This window comes from Sus scrofa, chromosome 11 (assembly GCF_000003025.6).
Source record: "Sus scrofa isolate TJ Tabasco breed Duroc chromosome 11, Sscrofa11.1, whole genome shotgun sequence".
In the NCBI taxonomy this organism is placed as follows: domain Eukaryota; kingdom Metazoa; phylum Chordata; class Mammalia; order Artiodactyla; family Suidae; genus Sus; species Sus scrofa.
The window spans coordinates 26,251,654-26,266,512 of NC_010453.5; the positions used below are offsets into that span (position 1 = coordinate 26,251,654).

The window sequence follows — 14,859 nt, forward strand, 5'->3', positions numbered from 1 at the left end:
CAATCTCTTTAAAATGTGGATTCAGATGAAGAAGATCTCTGGGGTAGGACAAAAGAGCAGACATTTCTAAGAAGTTCTCAGATGATGCCCAAGCTGCTGTTCCACCCTTTGGGTCGCAAGATGAGGGAGGGGGTAATTCACAGTCAGCATTTCAGGGGGGTCCCACGCACGGCATTCAACAGCTGGAGCAACAGCCTCGGATCTGGAGCTGGCAGCCTGCAAGCTGGCTGCAGAGACGGCTTCTTCCTCCAGAGCCACACGGTCTGTGGTCCTTATATCCACTCCCTTCCTCTCTCGAGCCTGGAGTCTTCCGCTAGCCTTCATCACTTGACTCAATCTTGGCTGTTATCACCGCCACAAGGACTGTGATCTTGACTTTATGGCTTGTTCCTAAGGCTGTCAGGCTATCAGTTTGCGGTCTCTTCTAGCAGAATTTTTCTCTCTCGAGATTCTGATTGGCTTGAATGGTCAGGTGTCTGCACTTGGTCCAAGCGGCTGTGCTGAGGGGCCAAGCAGCCGGGCTGCTCAGGTTGGCTTTCAAGTGAAGTTATGAAACATCACCTGATGGGCAGCCTCAGAGAGAAAAAGAGAAATGCAGCCCTGCCTGATGGACTGTTTTGTTTTTGTTTTTTGTTTTTTTCCTTTTTATGGTTGCCCCTGTGGCATATGGAAGTTCCCAGGCTAGGGGTCAAACTGGAGCTGCAGCTGCTGGCCTGAACCACTGCCCCTGCAATGTGGGATCTGCCGCATCTACCACCTAAGCCACACAATGCAGCAACGCTGGATCCTTCACCCACTGAGTGAGGCCAGGGATTGAACCCACGTCCTCATGAACACTGTGCCAGGTTCCTAACCCATGGAGCCACAGTGGGAACTCCCTGATGAACTGTTTGGAACATGTGTGATCAGAAACCCTTGGGAACAAGAAACGATTAGAATTTCAGCATATATTTTGGCCACTTTCCAGAATGCAAATTTATGGGGAATTCTTTTTAGAACTAGAGGGATGGGCACCAAAATCTTTTTCTTGCTTAAAACCCTACAGAGAGCAAGGGCTTGGCATGAGCCCCAAACATGCTTCAAAGAGAAGGGAGCTGATAGAGTGTCCAGGCAAAGGCAGTGTGGCTTGGGACAAATTAGAAGGAGAGGAAGGAGAGAGAGGAAAAGGGGCTGTTTGTTGGCTGGTTGTTGGTCCCTAGGTCAGCCTGGCTGTGGCGGAACTGCTGGAGCCCTGGGGGAGCCCAGGAACCGAGACCCACTACCGGATCCCAGATGCCACAGGACGAGGACAGAAATGTCAGTGACAGTGACAGAAATGCCAGTCTGGACATATGAAGGGGCCACGGCTCATTACACCTTGGACGGTTGGACCCAGAAGCATGGAGGTGAGGAAACAGGACTCAAAGAGATTCTGACCAGCTCAAGGTTAAACTCCCAGTGGGTGGCTGAGCCAGCCAAGAATACCTCTGTCCTGGCCCTCAACCCTGAGCTTTTCTGCAAATGGAAGACTCCTTTTCTTTTTTTGCTTTTTGTAAGGCTGCACCAGGACACATGGATGTTCCCAGGCTAGGGGCTGAATCGGAGCCGCAGCTGCCTGTCTATACCACAGCCACAGCAACAGGCAGATCCAAGCTGCCTCTGCAACCTACACCACAGCTCATCACAATGCCGGATCCTTAAACCAATGAGCTAAGCCAGGGATCGAACCTGCATCCTCATGGATACTAGGCAGGTTCATAACCCTCTGAGCCTCATCTGGAACTCCACAGGAAGACTCTTAAGGATACACAAGATTTCCCTGCTTTTTCTTCCCACAGAAACAAGTTTGCAGAGCAGTTGTGGAGGACTCTTCGAAGAAGGACAACCAGGCCCCGAGGGGGTGGAGCGGGTTGCTGCAGCCGCTGGCTTGCCAGCAATTATTAATTCACTCCTGCTGGCGCTGTCTTGGGGGCCCCAGGCTCACAACCACATCAGGTGTGTTGGCAGCTGCGGAGGGAGACGCTGCGTCTCCTCCTCCCAATGTTGCCTGTCCTCCTGGCCCCTACCCTCCGGAGAGATGCTCAAATCAGGTGGCTGAGGACGCACTGTTTCCGGGGGCAAGTGGCGGATGGTGGAGAAGAGACAGAAGCTGGGCCAAGAGGCGGGAACTGATGCAAATCAGGCTTGAGGATGGTTCCAGGAGGGGCGGCCACTGCCTTATGCCTCCCCCTCTCAGTATTCCGGGGGGCCAGACACCTCAGGAAGAGGGAAAGAGAAATCCTCTGGAGAAACATCATCCTTTATCTCTGATGCTGAGCTTGTTCAGGAGGCCGAGTGTGTGCGTGCGAACGGGAGGCAGTGAGCCCGCCTTTCCTCTTGAACCTCTTCTTGCTAAAATAGCCCACAGGTCAAAATGCCTGTAGGGCAGAGAGATTTAGCAGAAAGAAAACTTGGTGGTTCAGGAAGCAGGAAAACTGGGTTAATGGCTGCATTAGGCTTGGGAGCAGCTGAGCATTTTTTCTGAGGTCTGGAGATCTCTGCAACTAACTTATCCTTCCTTCCTTTCTTCCTTCTTCTTCCTCCCTCCTCCCTCCCTCCCTCCTTCCTTCCTTTTTCCTCCTTCCTCTTTTTGTCTGACCTGAGCCGCTGCAGTGATGACACAGTGTCCTTAACCAGCTGCGCCCCAGAGGAACTTAATCCAGATTTTTTTTTTTTGAGGGCCAAGCCAGTTGGGACTGTCACGTGCTGTTGTGCAGGCTGTGCACTGCATAGCTCCAGGGGCTGCCTCTGTCCCTGTGAATGCAAGGTTCCCTACAGTGGTCTTATTCTGTACAGGTTATTCCTTTAAGATGACCTAGGGCAAAACTGTGAAATTTAGAGTCTTTTGTTTGGCAGCTCATGTCCCTGCAGGTGGCCAGTCAAGATAGTATCCCCAGTTTAACACTTTCTCCTTCTGGCAGATCACCCCAGTTCCTTGATTCCCTGAGCGCAACTGACTGTCTCAGAGGAAAACAATTAGACAAACAATGTGCTGAGGAAAACAGAAGAACAGAATCAGATTCTCCCAGCGTCATCTAGGTCAGAGGTTTCAAACCCTGCAGCAAAGGATTTTGGTTTCTTTCTTTTCTCTTTTCTTTTGGCTGCACCCATGGCATATGGAAGATTTTGGGCTGGGGATGGAATCTGAGCTGCAGCTGTGACCTACGTCCTTAACTCACTGTACTGCCACATAGACAATGCCCCATCCTTAACCCACTGTGCCACAGTGGGAGCTCCTTGGTTTATATCTTACATTCAAACGTGTAGGCTTTGAATTTCCATTTCTCCCAGCCCAGAAATAATTAGTATCTATTATTTCACAACTGCCTGAATAAATCAGTTGTGTCACCTCTCTGTGTTGAGCAGGTGCACCTGCGCTTAGGAGTCCCCAGTCAGTCCCCTCACTTGGAAGATTAGGAAACTGAGATTCAATAAGTGGCTGGGCATGCTGTGCATCCTTCCTGTGATCACACTCGGAGGCAGACTGGCTTTTTCAAGGGTAGTTGCTGGAGAGAAAACTCCAAGGAACAAATCTCACATGGAGAGGAATGGCCCAGTGTCACACCATTTGTTTGCTGGCTGGATTCCCTAAGCCATTTGTCCTCATCTTGCCCAGCTGCAGAATGAAGGTGTTGAATGACCTGACCTCACACATTTCTTCCAGTTCCTTTGTCCTTTGATTTCCTCCCCAGAGAAGTTGGGAAGACTCCACTGGCAAAGATTAATGGTTACAATCTTCCAGGGTCTCTCAGGGGTTCACAGCCCAGCAAAGTGTATGCACCATAAAAAAGCCTGATCAAAGCACATTAGAATCAGTTGTCCCAGTAGTTAATATCTGAGAAACAGATTGGACCGTGGTGTGATTCCTCCAATTTATTCAAGTTGGCCTAAACATTTGCATTGATCCTTCAGGAGTCCTTAAATGGAATCAAAGCTGGCTTCTCAGAGTTCCTGGTTGCGGCTCATCTGGTTACTCACCCTACTGGTATCTCTGAGGGTGTGGGTTCAATCCCTGGCCTCCATCAGTGGGTTAAGGATTTGACATTGCGGTAAGCTGTGGTGTAGGTCACAGACGTGGCTCAGATCCTGTGTTGCTATGGCTATGGTAGAGGCTGGCAGCTGTGGCTCCGATTCAACCCCTGCCTGGGAACTTCCACACATGCCTTAGGTGCAGCCCTAAAAGACAAACAAACAAACAAACAAAAACAAACAAAAAACCTGCCTTCTCATTTTGGCTCAGTTATCAGCATATGAGCTCATGATTTGTAGAGACTGTATGGTCTACCTAAATTCATTATAGGTATATAATGAAGAGTTTGGCTGGCCTCTCTCTCTTGTTCCTGGATGTAATCTCTAAACTGTTTGAATTTCCCAAGTGGTAGGATAGTCTTTGCTCCTCATGATGGGTCTCTTGGACCACACCTGATGGTTTTTGGTAATGAGGTGACGCGAGATGTGGGCTGACCATGGGAGACCCAACCACTTGATTAGTAGGTTGGGGCTTAGAGCCAGTGATACTGGCTCACCTTCTGGAAAGGGGGGGGGGCTGGAGAGAGAGTTAAATTACATGGACAATGATTCAGTGAATCAGTGTCTATGGAATAAAATCCTAGTGAATATTCTGGGTACTAAAGCTTGGGCCAAGTGCCCTAGTTGGCGATACTCCTGGGTATTGCCCCATATCGAGGTGCTGGTGACAATTCCTGAGAATGATGGAAGCTTCATGTTTGAATTTTCCCATATTTCAAGCAATGGGTCTCTCCCTTGCATTGGTTCTGATTTGTATGTTTTTGTGGTAGTAAAATTGTAATCAGGAGTTCCCTGATGGTTCAGTGGGTTCAGGATCTGGGGTTGTCACTGCAGTGACTTGGGTCGCTTCTATCACTTGGGCTCGATCCCCGGCCTGGAAACTTCACATGTTGGGCTCGGCCAGACAAACAAAAAACAAACCATAATCATAAGTGTAGTACTTTCCTGAGTCATTCTAGTGAATCAAACCTGAGAGAGTAGTGGGAACTCCAAAATTTATAGCAGCTTGGCAGAAGTGAGAGTAACTTGGGGACACCTGAGTTTGTGGCTGGTATCTGATGTAAGGATAGAGGACTGTGTCTTTACCCTGTAAAGTCTGGCCCAACTCTGGGTAGTAGGAAAAAGAAAAGGTAAGAAGTAAGAAGCTATGTGGAGACGGGCTGGTGGTGTAGAGAAGACGTTCCAGGAAAGTTCCACTGTTCCTTTCACATACCCACATGTCTGTGGGAACATCTTCTGCTTCCTCTAGCCCCCTCCTGGGTCCCCATTCTTAATTCTGGAAGAAGACTGTGGAGTCTTCAGGGATGCCCATTCAAGGTCTAATTAGCAGCCTTCAGGTTGAGAAAATATTGATCCAGATTGAGGGCTTTGGAGGAGACTGTATGGTTCGAATCCTGGCATCACCATCCATCAGCTGTGTTATTCTGGGAAAGGAAAATTATCTAAACTCTCAGCATTTTTTCTCATCTATAGGATGGGGATAACAATATCTCATTAAATGAGCAATTACATCTAAAACACACAACAGGTGCATAGAACACAGGAAGGCCACCATTAACTATTACGATGATTCTACCCTGAGCTCCACAGATAGGGAGAGTATTACGTCCTGTCAAGTGCATGGGCTTTGAAAGTAGTCAGATCTGGGTTGCACGTCCTACCTCTGCCACCACATGGCTGCACAACTTTGAGCAAGAAGCTTAGCTTCTCAAGGACCAATTTTTTTCATCAACAGAAAGGAAATACTGACATTTAGAACATTATCCCAAGGCATAGAAATGATGTATCCTAAGTTCCTCACCCACTTAACCCATAGTAAGTGCTCAGTGAATGGTACTAGCTCTGCTGATAAGGATTTGTAATGGATGATCTGCCCGCCCATGGTGGGTGGAGTCAGAGGATGAGGAATTCTTACAAGGAGGGTGACGTAAGTTCAGTAGTGCTATTGGTGAGTGGGTTCTTGGAGCCCAGGAAAGATGCCAGGCTGTAGCTAAAGTCAGGTAAAAGTAAAGACTGTGGCTTCAAGGTTAGGTTAGATTGCTAAGGGATTGGAGGAGGGAAGGGAGAGGCCTGGTGTTCCTTAAGGAGATGCTGTCTCAGAGCACCTTGGCGGCAGGCACGGGGCAGCTCCAGTTTGTCACCAGGGTGGTGAAATCCTTGCTCTTCTCCACAATGAGCTTTGTTATGTATGTGTCACAGAGTGTGTTTATTGAGTAGGTATTTGACAGACGAACACTCAGCGGAGCACATCAGTGGGGATGGTGTTTTACCAGCAAATAAATTAGAATCATAGAGTTAGCTAAGGCATAACGAAGTACCCGGCATAAATATGTCATTTGGCCATGATGAATTCATTCATGTACAGGGATGCTGAAAGCGTCTCAATCAAACCTTTAAACGAAAGGTTCTTTTTTTATATCAGGCCTGCATTTTAATTACAGGCAACGATAATGTTAGTGCATCCTCAACAGCCCTGTGGACTGTTCTCAGCTCTCAGTGGAAGCCCTGAGGGACCCCAGGGCACACCCAGCCCCGCCTGACCCAGGACTCAATGTCTGACCTCTCCTGTTCCTTCCTCTCTGGCTCTTCTTTCTCCTCCTGCTGCATGGGGGTTGGAAGGAGTGGGCAGGCATGCGAAACGGGGGAGGAGAGCCCCATAGGGTCTTGGGGCTCTGCCAAGGCACGCGAGGGGAATGAGGTCCTGGGATGACCGGAGCCCCCGGGAGGCCAAGGCTCTCTCTTCCAAAGTGCCCTTGACTGACATTTGAATCCCCCACTCCCTGCAGAGAAAGCTTTCTTTCTTAGGCTTGCAGTTGAAAGGATGGCCACCCCCTCCCACTGCCCTTTGCTTATATTTTTTCCCCCTCATGGGAAGAAAGAAGGGAAAAGAGTCTAAGAAAGCAAAGAAAGAGACTGTCACAGTGCCATTGCTCAGCTGTCAATCATTTGTGGGGGAGGGGAGTGGTGCGGAGGTGAGTGGGGGTGGGGAACCAGGAGGGGTGGAGGGAGGTCCCAGGCTGCTTGCTGAAGAGCTGCAAAGCATCCATTTCTATTCAAATATTATCAATGCGATGGGAAAGAGCCATTTCACAAGCTTTCTTACAAATAATTTGCACCCTGAATGTGGCTTTGTGTGCTGTGCTCCTCTTCCCGTTCTCTCTAACCCCCCTTATACCACACACATCTCTAACGGTGTATCTTGTCACTGGCAACCTCAGGAGCCTAGGATGATTCTTATTTTTTTGACCAATTTAAAATGATTGTGTGGGAGGTTCATAAGATATGTTGGAAACTTCAGAAATCCCTACAGTAAATGCTGATCTCTGATGTAGGTCTTCAAAGAATGCATTTTAAAGGTTCCAGGCTAGAAGATTCAACTTTGCTGTTTGATTGGATGTTCATAGGATTCATCCTTCCCCCCCTTTTTTTTCACCAGATAATATAAGAGAATTTGAAGACTCTCAGGAAAAGAAACCAACTCCAATCAATTACTATTACCCAATGCCTTTCTTTTGTGTGTAAGTAACAGAGAGAAAGCAAAATGTCTTTCAGTAATTCCCAGTGTTTGCCTGGAGAACCAGGGCTTGCTGAGGGATGGAGGGCAAAGGATCCTTGATCTTGAGGTCATCAAACCTATTTGTTACTGCATCTTTCTCCATCAGAATGTGAGTTCTTTTCTCAGTGGAATAACTCTCCCTATTTTATTTTATTTTATTTTTTTGTCTTTTCTAGGGCCGCACCCATGGCATATGGAGGTTCCCAGGCTAGGGGTCTAATCAGAGCTGTAACTGCCAGCCTACGCCACAGCCACAGCAACGCCAGATCCGAGCTATATCTGCGACTTATACTGCAGCTCACAGCAACACTGGATCCTTAACCCACTGAGTGAGGCCAGGGATTGAACCCGAAACCTCATGCTTCCTAGTCGGATTCGTTAACCACTGAGCCATGACAGGAACTCCCCCATTTTACTTTTGACACTGGGTGTGTCCAATATATTCTTTTTCATCTCTTGTATTTACAGGAACATGTAATATTTACATGATCTTTAAGAGACCTTTTGAATCACTGAGTGGGGAAATTTTAGAACAAAATTTGACCTTAGAAATAATCTTCTTCACCTCTTCGATTTTTGGAAGAAGAAGCTGAATATGGAGAGAATTGTCTCACCCAAGAACATATACCAAATCAGTTGCTGGAAGAGGTTAAGCTTAACCAAAAACAAACAAATACCCAGTAGACTGCTGTAAACATTGAGTAAGCGGGAAGTATTGGTGATCTTGCCATCCTCCATTATTGTAATTTATCAGCAAATTCACTGTTATGTAGCAGCCCTGGGGATATAGAGAATTGTCACCGGTGGGTGTCAGGATGTGCGTGCTCAGAGGAAGAAATGACAGGTGCAATCGTGTCATTTTTAGAAGAGAAAAAGAAAAAGGAAGATGGTGATTTTTACGGGTCCTATTTTTGGGTGGAAAAAGCCGGGACTGAATTCTCTTTTTCAGACATTCTGTAGAATGTAGCATGAACTATAGGCTTCCTATCAGGACCAGGGGCTCTGGGTTAGTCCAGTGGGTCAACGAAGAGAAAAATAGTAGCAAAGCCCTGTGGTTCCTATTTCGGCCTCATATAACCAGGAGCAGTTAGAATCCAGGGCTCATCTGAAGGGCACAGCGGAAGGGGGTGGGGAATAGGGGGTCTGGCATGAGGAAGATGGTCTTATTTATTTTTTCCTCTTCTTAGGGCCCCGCCCATGACATATGGAAATTCCCAGGCTAGGGGTCCAATCAGAACTGCAGCTGTCAGCCTACACCACAGCCCCAGCAACTTGGGATCCAAGCTGCTCTGCGACCTACAGCACAGCTCACGGGCACCGATGGATCCTTAACCCACAGAGTGAGGCCAGGGACGGACCCGAGTCTTCATGGATACTAACCGGGTTCCTTTCCGCTGAGCCAGGAGGGGAACTCCCAAGAAGGTCTTATTGAGAAGAGAAGGAATGGCTGAGAAAGGAGTGTCTTATGTGGCTACCCAGAGTCCGGTAGCTCGTTCAAGCCACAGGGATGCAGGGGGTTGGAGTCTAGTTTGTGGTGTTTGCCATGCTATGCACCCTGGCGTGGCGTGAGTTTGCCCAGGCAGGGCTTGGGGAGTGATGCGCTCTCTAATTTGCATGAGTTCGCTTATAGGCTAGAAGTGGCTCCGCTGCTGCCCCCTTCTGGCCAATCGGTGCAAGATGGGGGATGGAGGGAGGGCCGTGGAGGTGTCGGGTCCAGGAAGAAATTTCAGAGGGACCAGTTCATGTGCTCCGGATACGTCATCCTGGGGCTCAGCTGCTCAAGCCTGTATCTCTCCTAGGACTCTCTCAGACTTCCAAAGTTTCCCACCCTGGACATCAAGGGAGAGGGCTGAGGCCTTTAGGACATTGCACCAGGGTCCGCTGCCGTGTGTGTGTGTGTGTGTGTGTGTGTGTGTGTGTGTGTGCGCGCGCGCGCGCGCGTGTGCGTGGAGTGACAGCTGCTGGCTTGCGAGAGAAAGCTGGTCTTCAATTCAAATTCCTTCCTGGGGTAATGGGGGAAGTTTCGTTGTGGGTAGTGGGGGTGGCCACGCCACCCACGATCTTTACAAATTGCCAGGGATCCAGGTCTGGTGTAAATTATCTGGCTCTGGAGGGTTTTCCCCGGCCATTAGGTTGGTCCAGTGACTTCCGAGAACATTGTGTCGTGGCGAGTGAGCTGGGAAGAGAGACTCAGACAAAAGTTTCCGACGTGGGTCCCGCTGCTGGATGTGCGTCCCGCTGCTGGATGTGTGCACCGCTCAGTGCACCGTTCTCTCTGCTCAGGAGAGAAAATGAGCAGAGCCTGAGCTGAAATCCTTGACAACTGGCCGGCATGGGCCTTTTGAAATCATCATGGAAAAGTCATTAGAAATCTGGCAGAAGGGCAGGGTGCAGATCGCCAAGAGAGGACACAAAACCCCATTTTGTCCCCACAATACCTGTAATGAAGTGGAAGGGCTGGGGTGGAGCCGAGAAACAGATTTCCTGCCATCACTTAAAGTCTCTTTGCAGCCTGGTTTGCCACAGTTTTACAATGTGTTAGAATTTACATTCACGTGTTTGTTAACCATTCTTCAGCACAATGCAACGTTTTCTATCCGTCTGACCTCCACCTTTGCCATATGGTACCGCAAACTGTGGAGGCCAAGGCAGACGCTGGGAGGGAGATGGGGGGTGGGGTGGGGATGGGCGGGGGGGGTGCCACGTTCAGACCTGTCCCCGACTCTAGGGAGGCCCTTCCCACAGAGGCATTGAAAAGGGGAAAAAAAGTGTCCTCGTGTGAACCTCCATCCTTTGCAACTGCTGATTCTAATTATAAATGAGTATGTATAGTTAATATATAATACATAATTCAATACAATATATAATACATAATATATGGTATATAATTATAAATAATTGCATCATGATTGGAGTTATTTTTCAAATTTTCAGTGGAAACGTTATAGGAATTTGTGGGTCCCCGCCAGCAGATGGGCGCCTGTAACTTGACTGTTTCACAGGACCACAGGTCTTTGTGTGTGAGGTCCCCCAGGAGGGGGACCACTGCTAATTCGGGATTGACTCTCTGGGGCTTGGTACATATCGATTTTCCAGAACAAAAAGAACAAGCCTTCCAGGGCAGGAGCCGGCTCTTTCTGTCCTGAGGGGTGGGGAGAGGTGTCTCAAAAATGAATCCAGGTTGGAGTTCCCGTTGTGGCTCATAGGAAATGCATCTGACTAGCATCCATGAGAATGCAGGTTCAATCCCTGGCCTTGCTCAGTGGGTTAAGGATCCAGTGTTGCCGCGAGCTGTGTTGTAGGTGGAAGATGGGCTCAGATCTGACGTTGCTGTGTTGTGGGTGCCGTGGCTGTGGTGTAGCCCAGGGGCTACAGCTTTAATTTGATCCCTAGCCTGGGAACCTCCATATGTCATGGGGGTGGTCCTTAAAAAAAAAAAAGATTCCGTGTTTATCATCCTGATACAGGACAAATTCACATACGGAAAGGACATATTTCACTGAGTGGGAACCACCATTGAAGAAAGGGAATAATTAGTTGACAATTGGAGGCCAGGGATGGAGTTGTTTTCATCTAAAGCAGACAGCAGAGCTCAGGGTCCACCGGGACCCTGAATCTTGTGGATTTGTTATTACAGGCCACTGTGGACAAATGGGAGCGAAACTTAGGCTAATGCCAGCATGTGATGATCTGTGTAAGGCACGCCCAGCAGAGACTTAAAGTCACAGACCATCCTATGCTCTGCCCCCTTCTCTTCCCCACCTAGGCAGGAGAACGCTCAAACACAGGCAGATTTTATCTTATTCCCAGTGATTTCCCAGGAGAGACAGACCTATTGCTTCCTCATCCATCTATGCATCTCAATTGTCTTTCTCTCCTAGGATTTACTACCCTGATTCTGCTTATCTGCAGCTCAATGCCACTACCTAGCTTATTAGAGGATGAGGGTTTAGGGTAACTGACCTTCAGAGATGGCTCCTATTCTTATGATTGCACGTCTCTGTGGCCATTCATTGATGAACAAGTACAGATTGGGTACTTATTACCCAATGGGTGCTGATGAATAACACTGATGAAAATAAAGAAGACTTGGAGTTCCTATCGTGGCGCAGTGGTTAACGAATCCGACTAGGAACCGTGAGGTTGCGGGTTCGATCCCTGGCCTTGCTCAGTGGGTTAAGGATCCGGTGTTGCCGTGAGCTGTGGTATGGGTCGCAGATTTGGCTTGGATCCTGCGTTGCTATGGCTGTGGTGTGGGCTGGAGGCTACAGCTCTGATTGGACCCCTAGCCTGGGAACCTCCATATGCCGAGGCAGTGGCCCAGGAAATCATAAACACACACACACACACACACAAAAGAAGAAGCCTTGATTTCACCTTCAGGTGATACACGCTGGCTGTCTATAGTTTGATGGAAGAATCACCTTTTTTTTTTCTATAGCACAGAAGGTCTTGTGGTGTACTGTGACTGCATTCGCTTCTTTCCCTATGTGCCCAAGGGAAGCGTTCTTAATTGTCCATCAGCACATGTTCACTGAATACCTACTGAGCCCCTGGCCTAGTGATTTCAGAAATATTTAGCTTTGCGTGGTTTTCAGGTGTGCCCCTAATGGTCAGATAAAACACCTTTTATCTCTTGCCCCCTGAGGACTGAGAGTTTAGGGGAAGAAACTCCCCATATGGACAGCAGAGCTCAGGGTCCACCGGGAGCTCATTCAATCAGTTCCTTAACCTCATTGAAAAACCGCTCTTGGAAAAAAAAAAAAAAAAAGAAAAGAAGAAGAAAGAAAGAAGGAAAGAAAAACCCGCTCTCGTTCCTTCCTTCCCCAACGTGTTCCCTCGCTCTGGCTTGACTGAAGTGAACACAGCCCTCATGGCTTCCAATTTGGAATTTAACATCTTCCGTGGAATTTTCATTAGCTCCCAGCAGGAGCATTGCCTGTAGCTTTTTTTTTTTTTTTTTTTTTTTTGCTTTTGTTTTTTTCTTCCATGCTTGGCTCTGCAAATCTCTTTCGCCTTAAATGATCAGTTTTCTTGTTCAGAAATAGACATAATCAGATCTATTGCTCCCTAGCCTCTCCGAGAGAAGACATTTGCTCTGTCTGTTCAGACAGGCATTTGGTGCTCCCCCACCCCCCAAAAGGGTTGCTTTTCCTTTTCCGAGAAAAATTAAATGACTAAGTAAGAGGGTGTTGAAACAAAGTGGTATTACTGCTTTGGCATTTAATTGAGAAACTTGCTAATGTGTCCTTTGAACCCTCTGTTTTCCCCTTTCCCTGAGGAATTGCTGATACTTTGCTTTAATGGCAGCATAAAAATCTCAGTTTGACTCCGGATGGCATTATCTGGGCTTCGAGAACGCAAATTGTTGTTTTTACTGCATTCATTGGTCTAGTGATTTTGACAGCCATTGCATCTGAGTAACTGACTGTTAGAGGAAGTTTCTAATTTGGAAGATCTTGGAATCTGGAGCTCTGTTCTGACAACTCCCGTCATGTCATGAAGCTGATATGGAGTCGGTAGAGACTGTCCCTGGCTGACAATGGTGCGACTGGACGATTTTTCAACTTTATGATGGTACAAAAATGATACGGGTTCAGCAGAAACCATGCTTCAAATTTTGAATTTTGATCTTTTCCTGGACTGGTGATATGTGGTACATTCTCTCTTGGGATGCTGAGCAGCGGCAGCTGCTCCCAGTCAGCCTCATGATTTCAAGGGTCAACAACCTGTACAACCATTCTGGATCCAGACAACTGTTCTGTTTTTCACTTTCAGCACAGTATTCAATGACAGACATGGACTATTTGACACTTTATTATAACATAGGCTTGTGTTAGATGGTCTTGACCAACTGGAGGCTCGTGGAAGTGTTCTGAGCATGTTTCAGGTAGGCTGCGCTAAGCTGTGATGTTTGGTAAGCTGGGTCTCTTAAATGCATGTTTGACTTAGGATGTTTTCCGCTTATGATGGGTTTGCCAGGATGTAACGCCATCATAAGTTCAAGATGACCTGTACTAAAAAAGAAAAAAAAATAGTGGCAGAGGGTGAAAACTTCTTTCCCTGGGTAACAAATTACAGTGATGTGAGCAGGTGGGCTTTAGAGCCAGGTCCACCTGGCTGTAACTCTGCTCTCCTTATGCAGCTTTGAGGAGGAACCCAGCAACTCCCCAGGTTGAGGTTTGGCATTTACAAAATCTAAGAGGCAGATATAAGCCTCTGTTCATAACTCGGCTGCACAAAAATATTAGGGGACCATTGGCTGAAAATGCCCACCTTGGCCAAGCAGGGTAATAACTGCTTGTATGAACTGTCTCACAATAGGAAGCCCTGGTAAGGAACATGGTGCTGCCTTGAAGACTAACCAGGAAGACTTGGGAGGGGCCAGTAGGAGGGAGGAAACCACCAACCTCCCAGAATCCTTGGCACTGGAAGCCATCTTGCGGAGAGGTGCAGGCACCACCAAGAAGGACCCTGGACCAGACCAAGCACAGGTTGAGAAAGATGACTGGCCAGAGACAACCTGGAAGCTAACCCCATTCCCATAAAACCAGAGAGCGCAAGCCACATCGCAGAACAATTTTCCTGGGTTTTCTTAGCCTTCTGCTCTCTGCCTGGGTGCCCCTTCCCAATAAAGTCTTTTGCTTTGTCAGCACATGTGTTTCCTTGGATAATTCATTTCTGAGTGTCAGACAAGAGTCTATTCTTGGGTCCTGGAAGGGGTCCCCCTTCCTGAAACAAAAAGATAACTTTCAAAATTTTCCAATAACCACTTTCAATTATAACTATTGTAAGACTCATATCGTTATCAAGTCCTCATGACTCTAGAAGACTTTTATGTAGAATGAGATCAGCTCTTATAAGACCCCACTCTATTGAGATGGCAGTAACTCAAAGCCAAATTAGGGACCCTTCTCACTCATCCTTCTTTCTTGTAGAGTCAGAGCTTTGGGGAAAGACCGTCTTGCGCTGACTATTGCTTATCCACAAAAATCTGACACAAGGTTCTTTGCCCACCTAGATTTGGTCATCCATTACCCTCAGGCTGTCCTGAGTGGCCCTGCTTCTCTCCATGTAGAATTGTCAAGTCCTGTGTTTCTATCTCACTTTTGTGTTATGCACGAGACGCTTGCAATAATTTTGCTGCTTCCAGGCAACACTAGGGCATAAAAATCTCTGTTGTGCTGCTAAGGTGCATTTGTCCTGATTCATAATCTTTTCTCTGCAGGGGTCTTACCATCTCCCAGGGGCTCTGC

At 47.7% G+C, this 14,859-nt stretch overlaps 1 protein-coding gene across 1 annotated transcript in view; it reads left to right on the forward strand.

Moving 5' to 3' along the window:
* OLFM4 (olfactomedin 4) overlaps positions 1,295–14,859 on the forward strand; it is a 122,584-nt gene continuing 109,019 nt past the window's right edge. Inside the window, exons 1-2 of the mRNA XM_003482903.4 lie at positions 1,295–1,385; positions 1,818–1,974. Of these exons, the coding sequence (XP_003482951.2) occupies positions 1,295–1,385; positions 1,818–1,974 (248 nt within the window). The remainder of the gene's footprint in view (positions 1,386–1,817; positions 1,975–14,859) is intronic.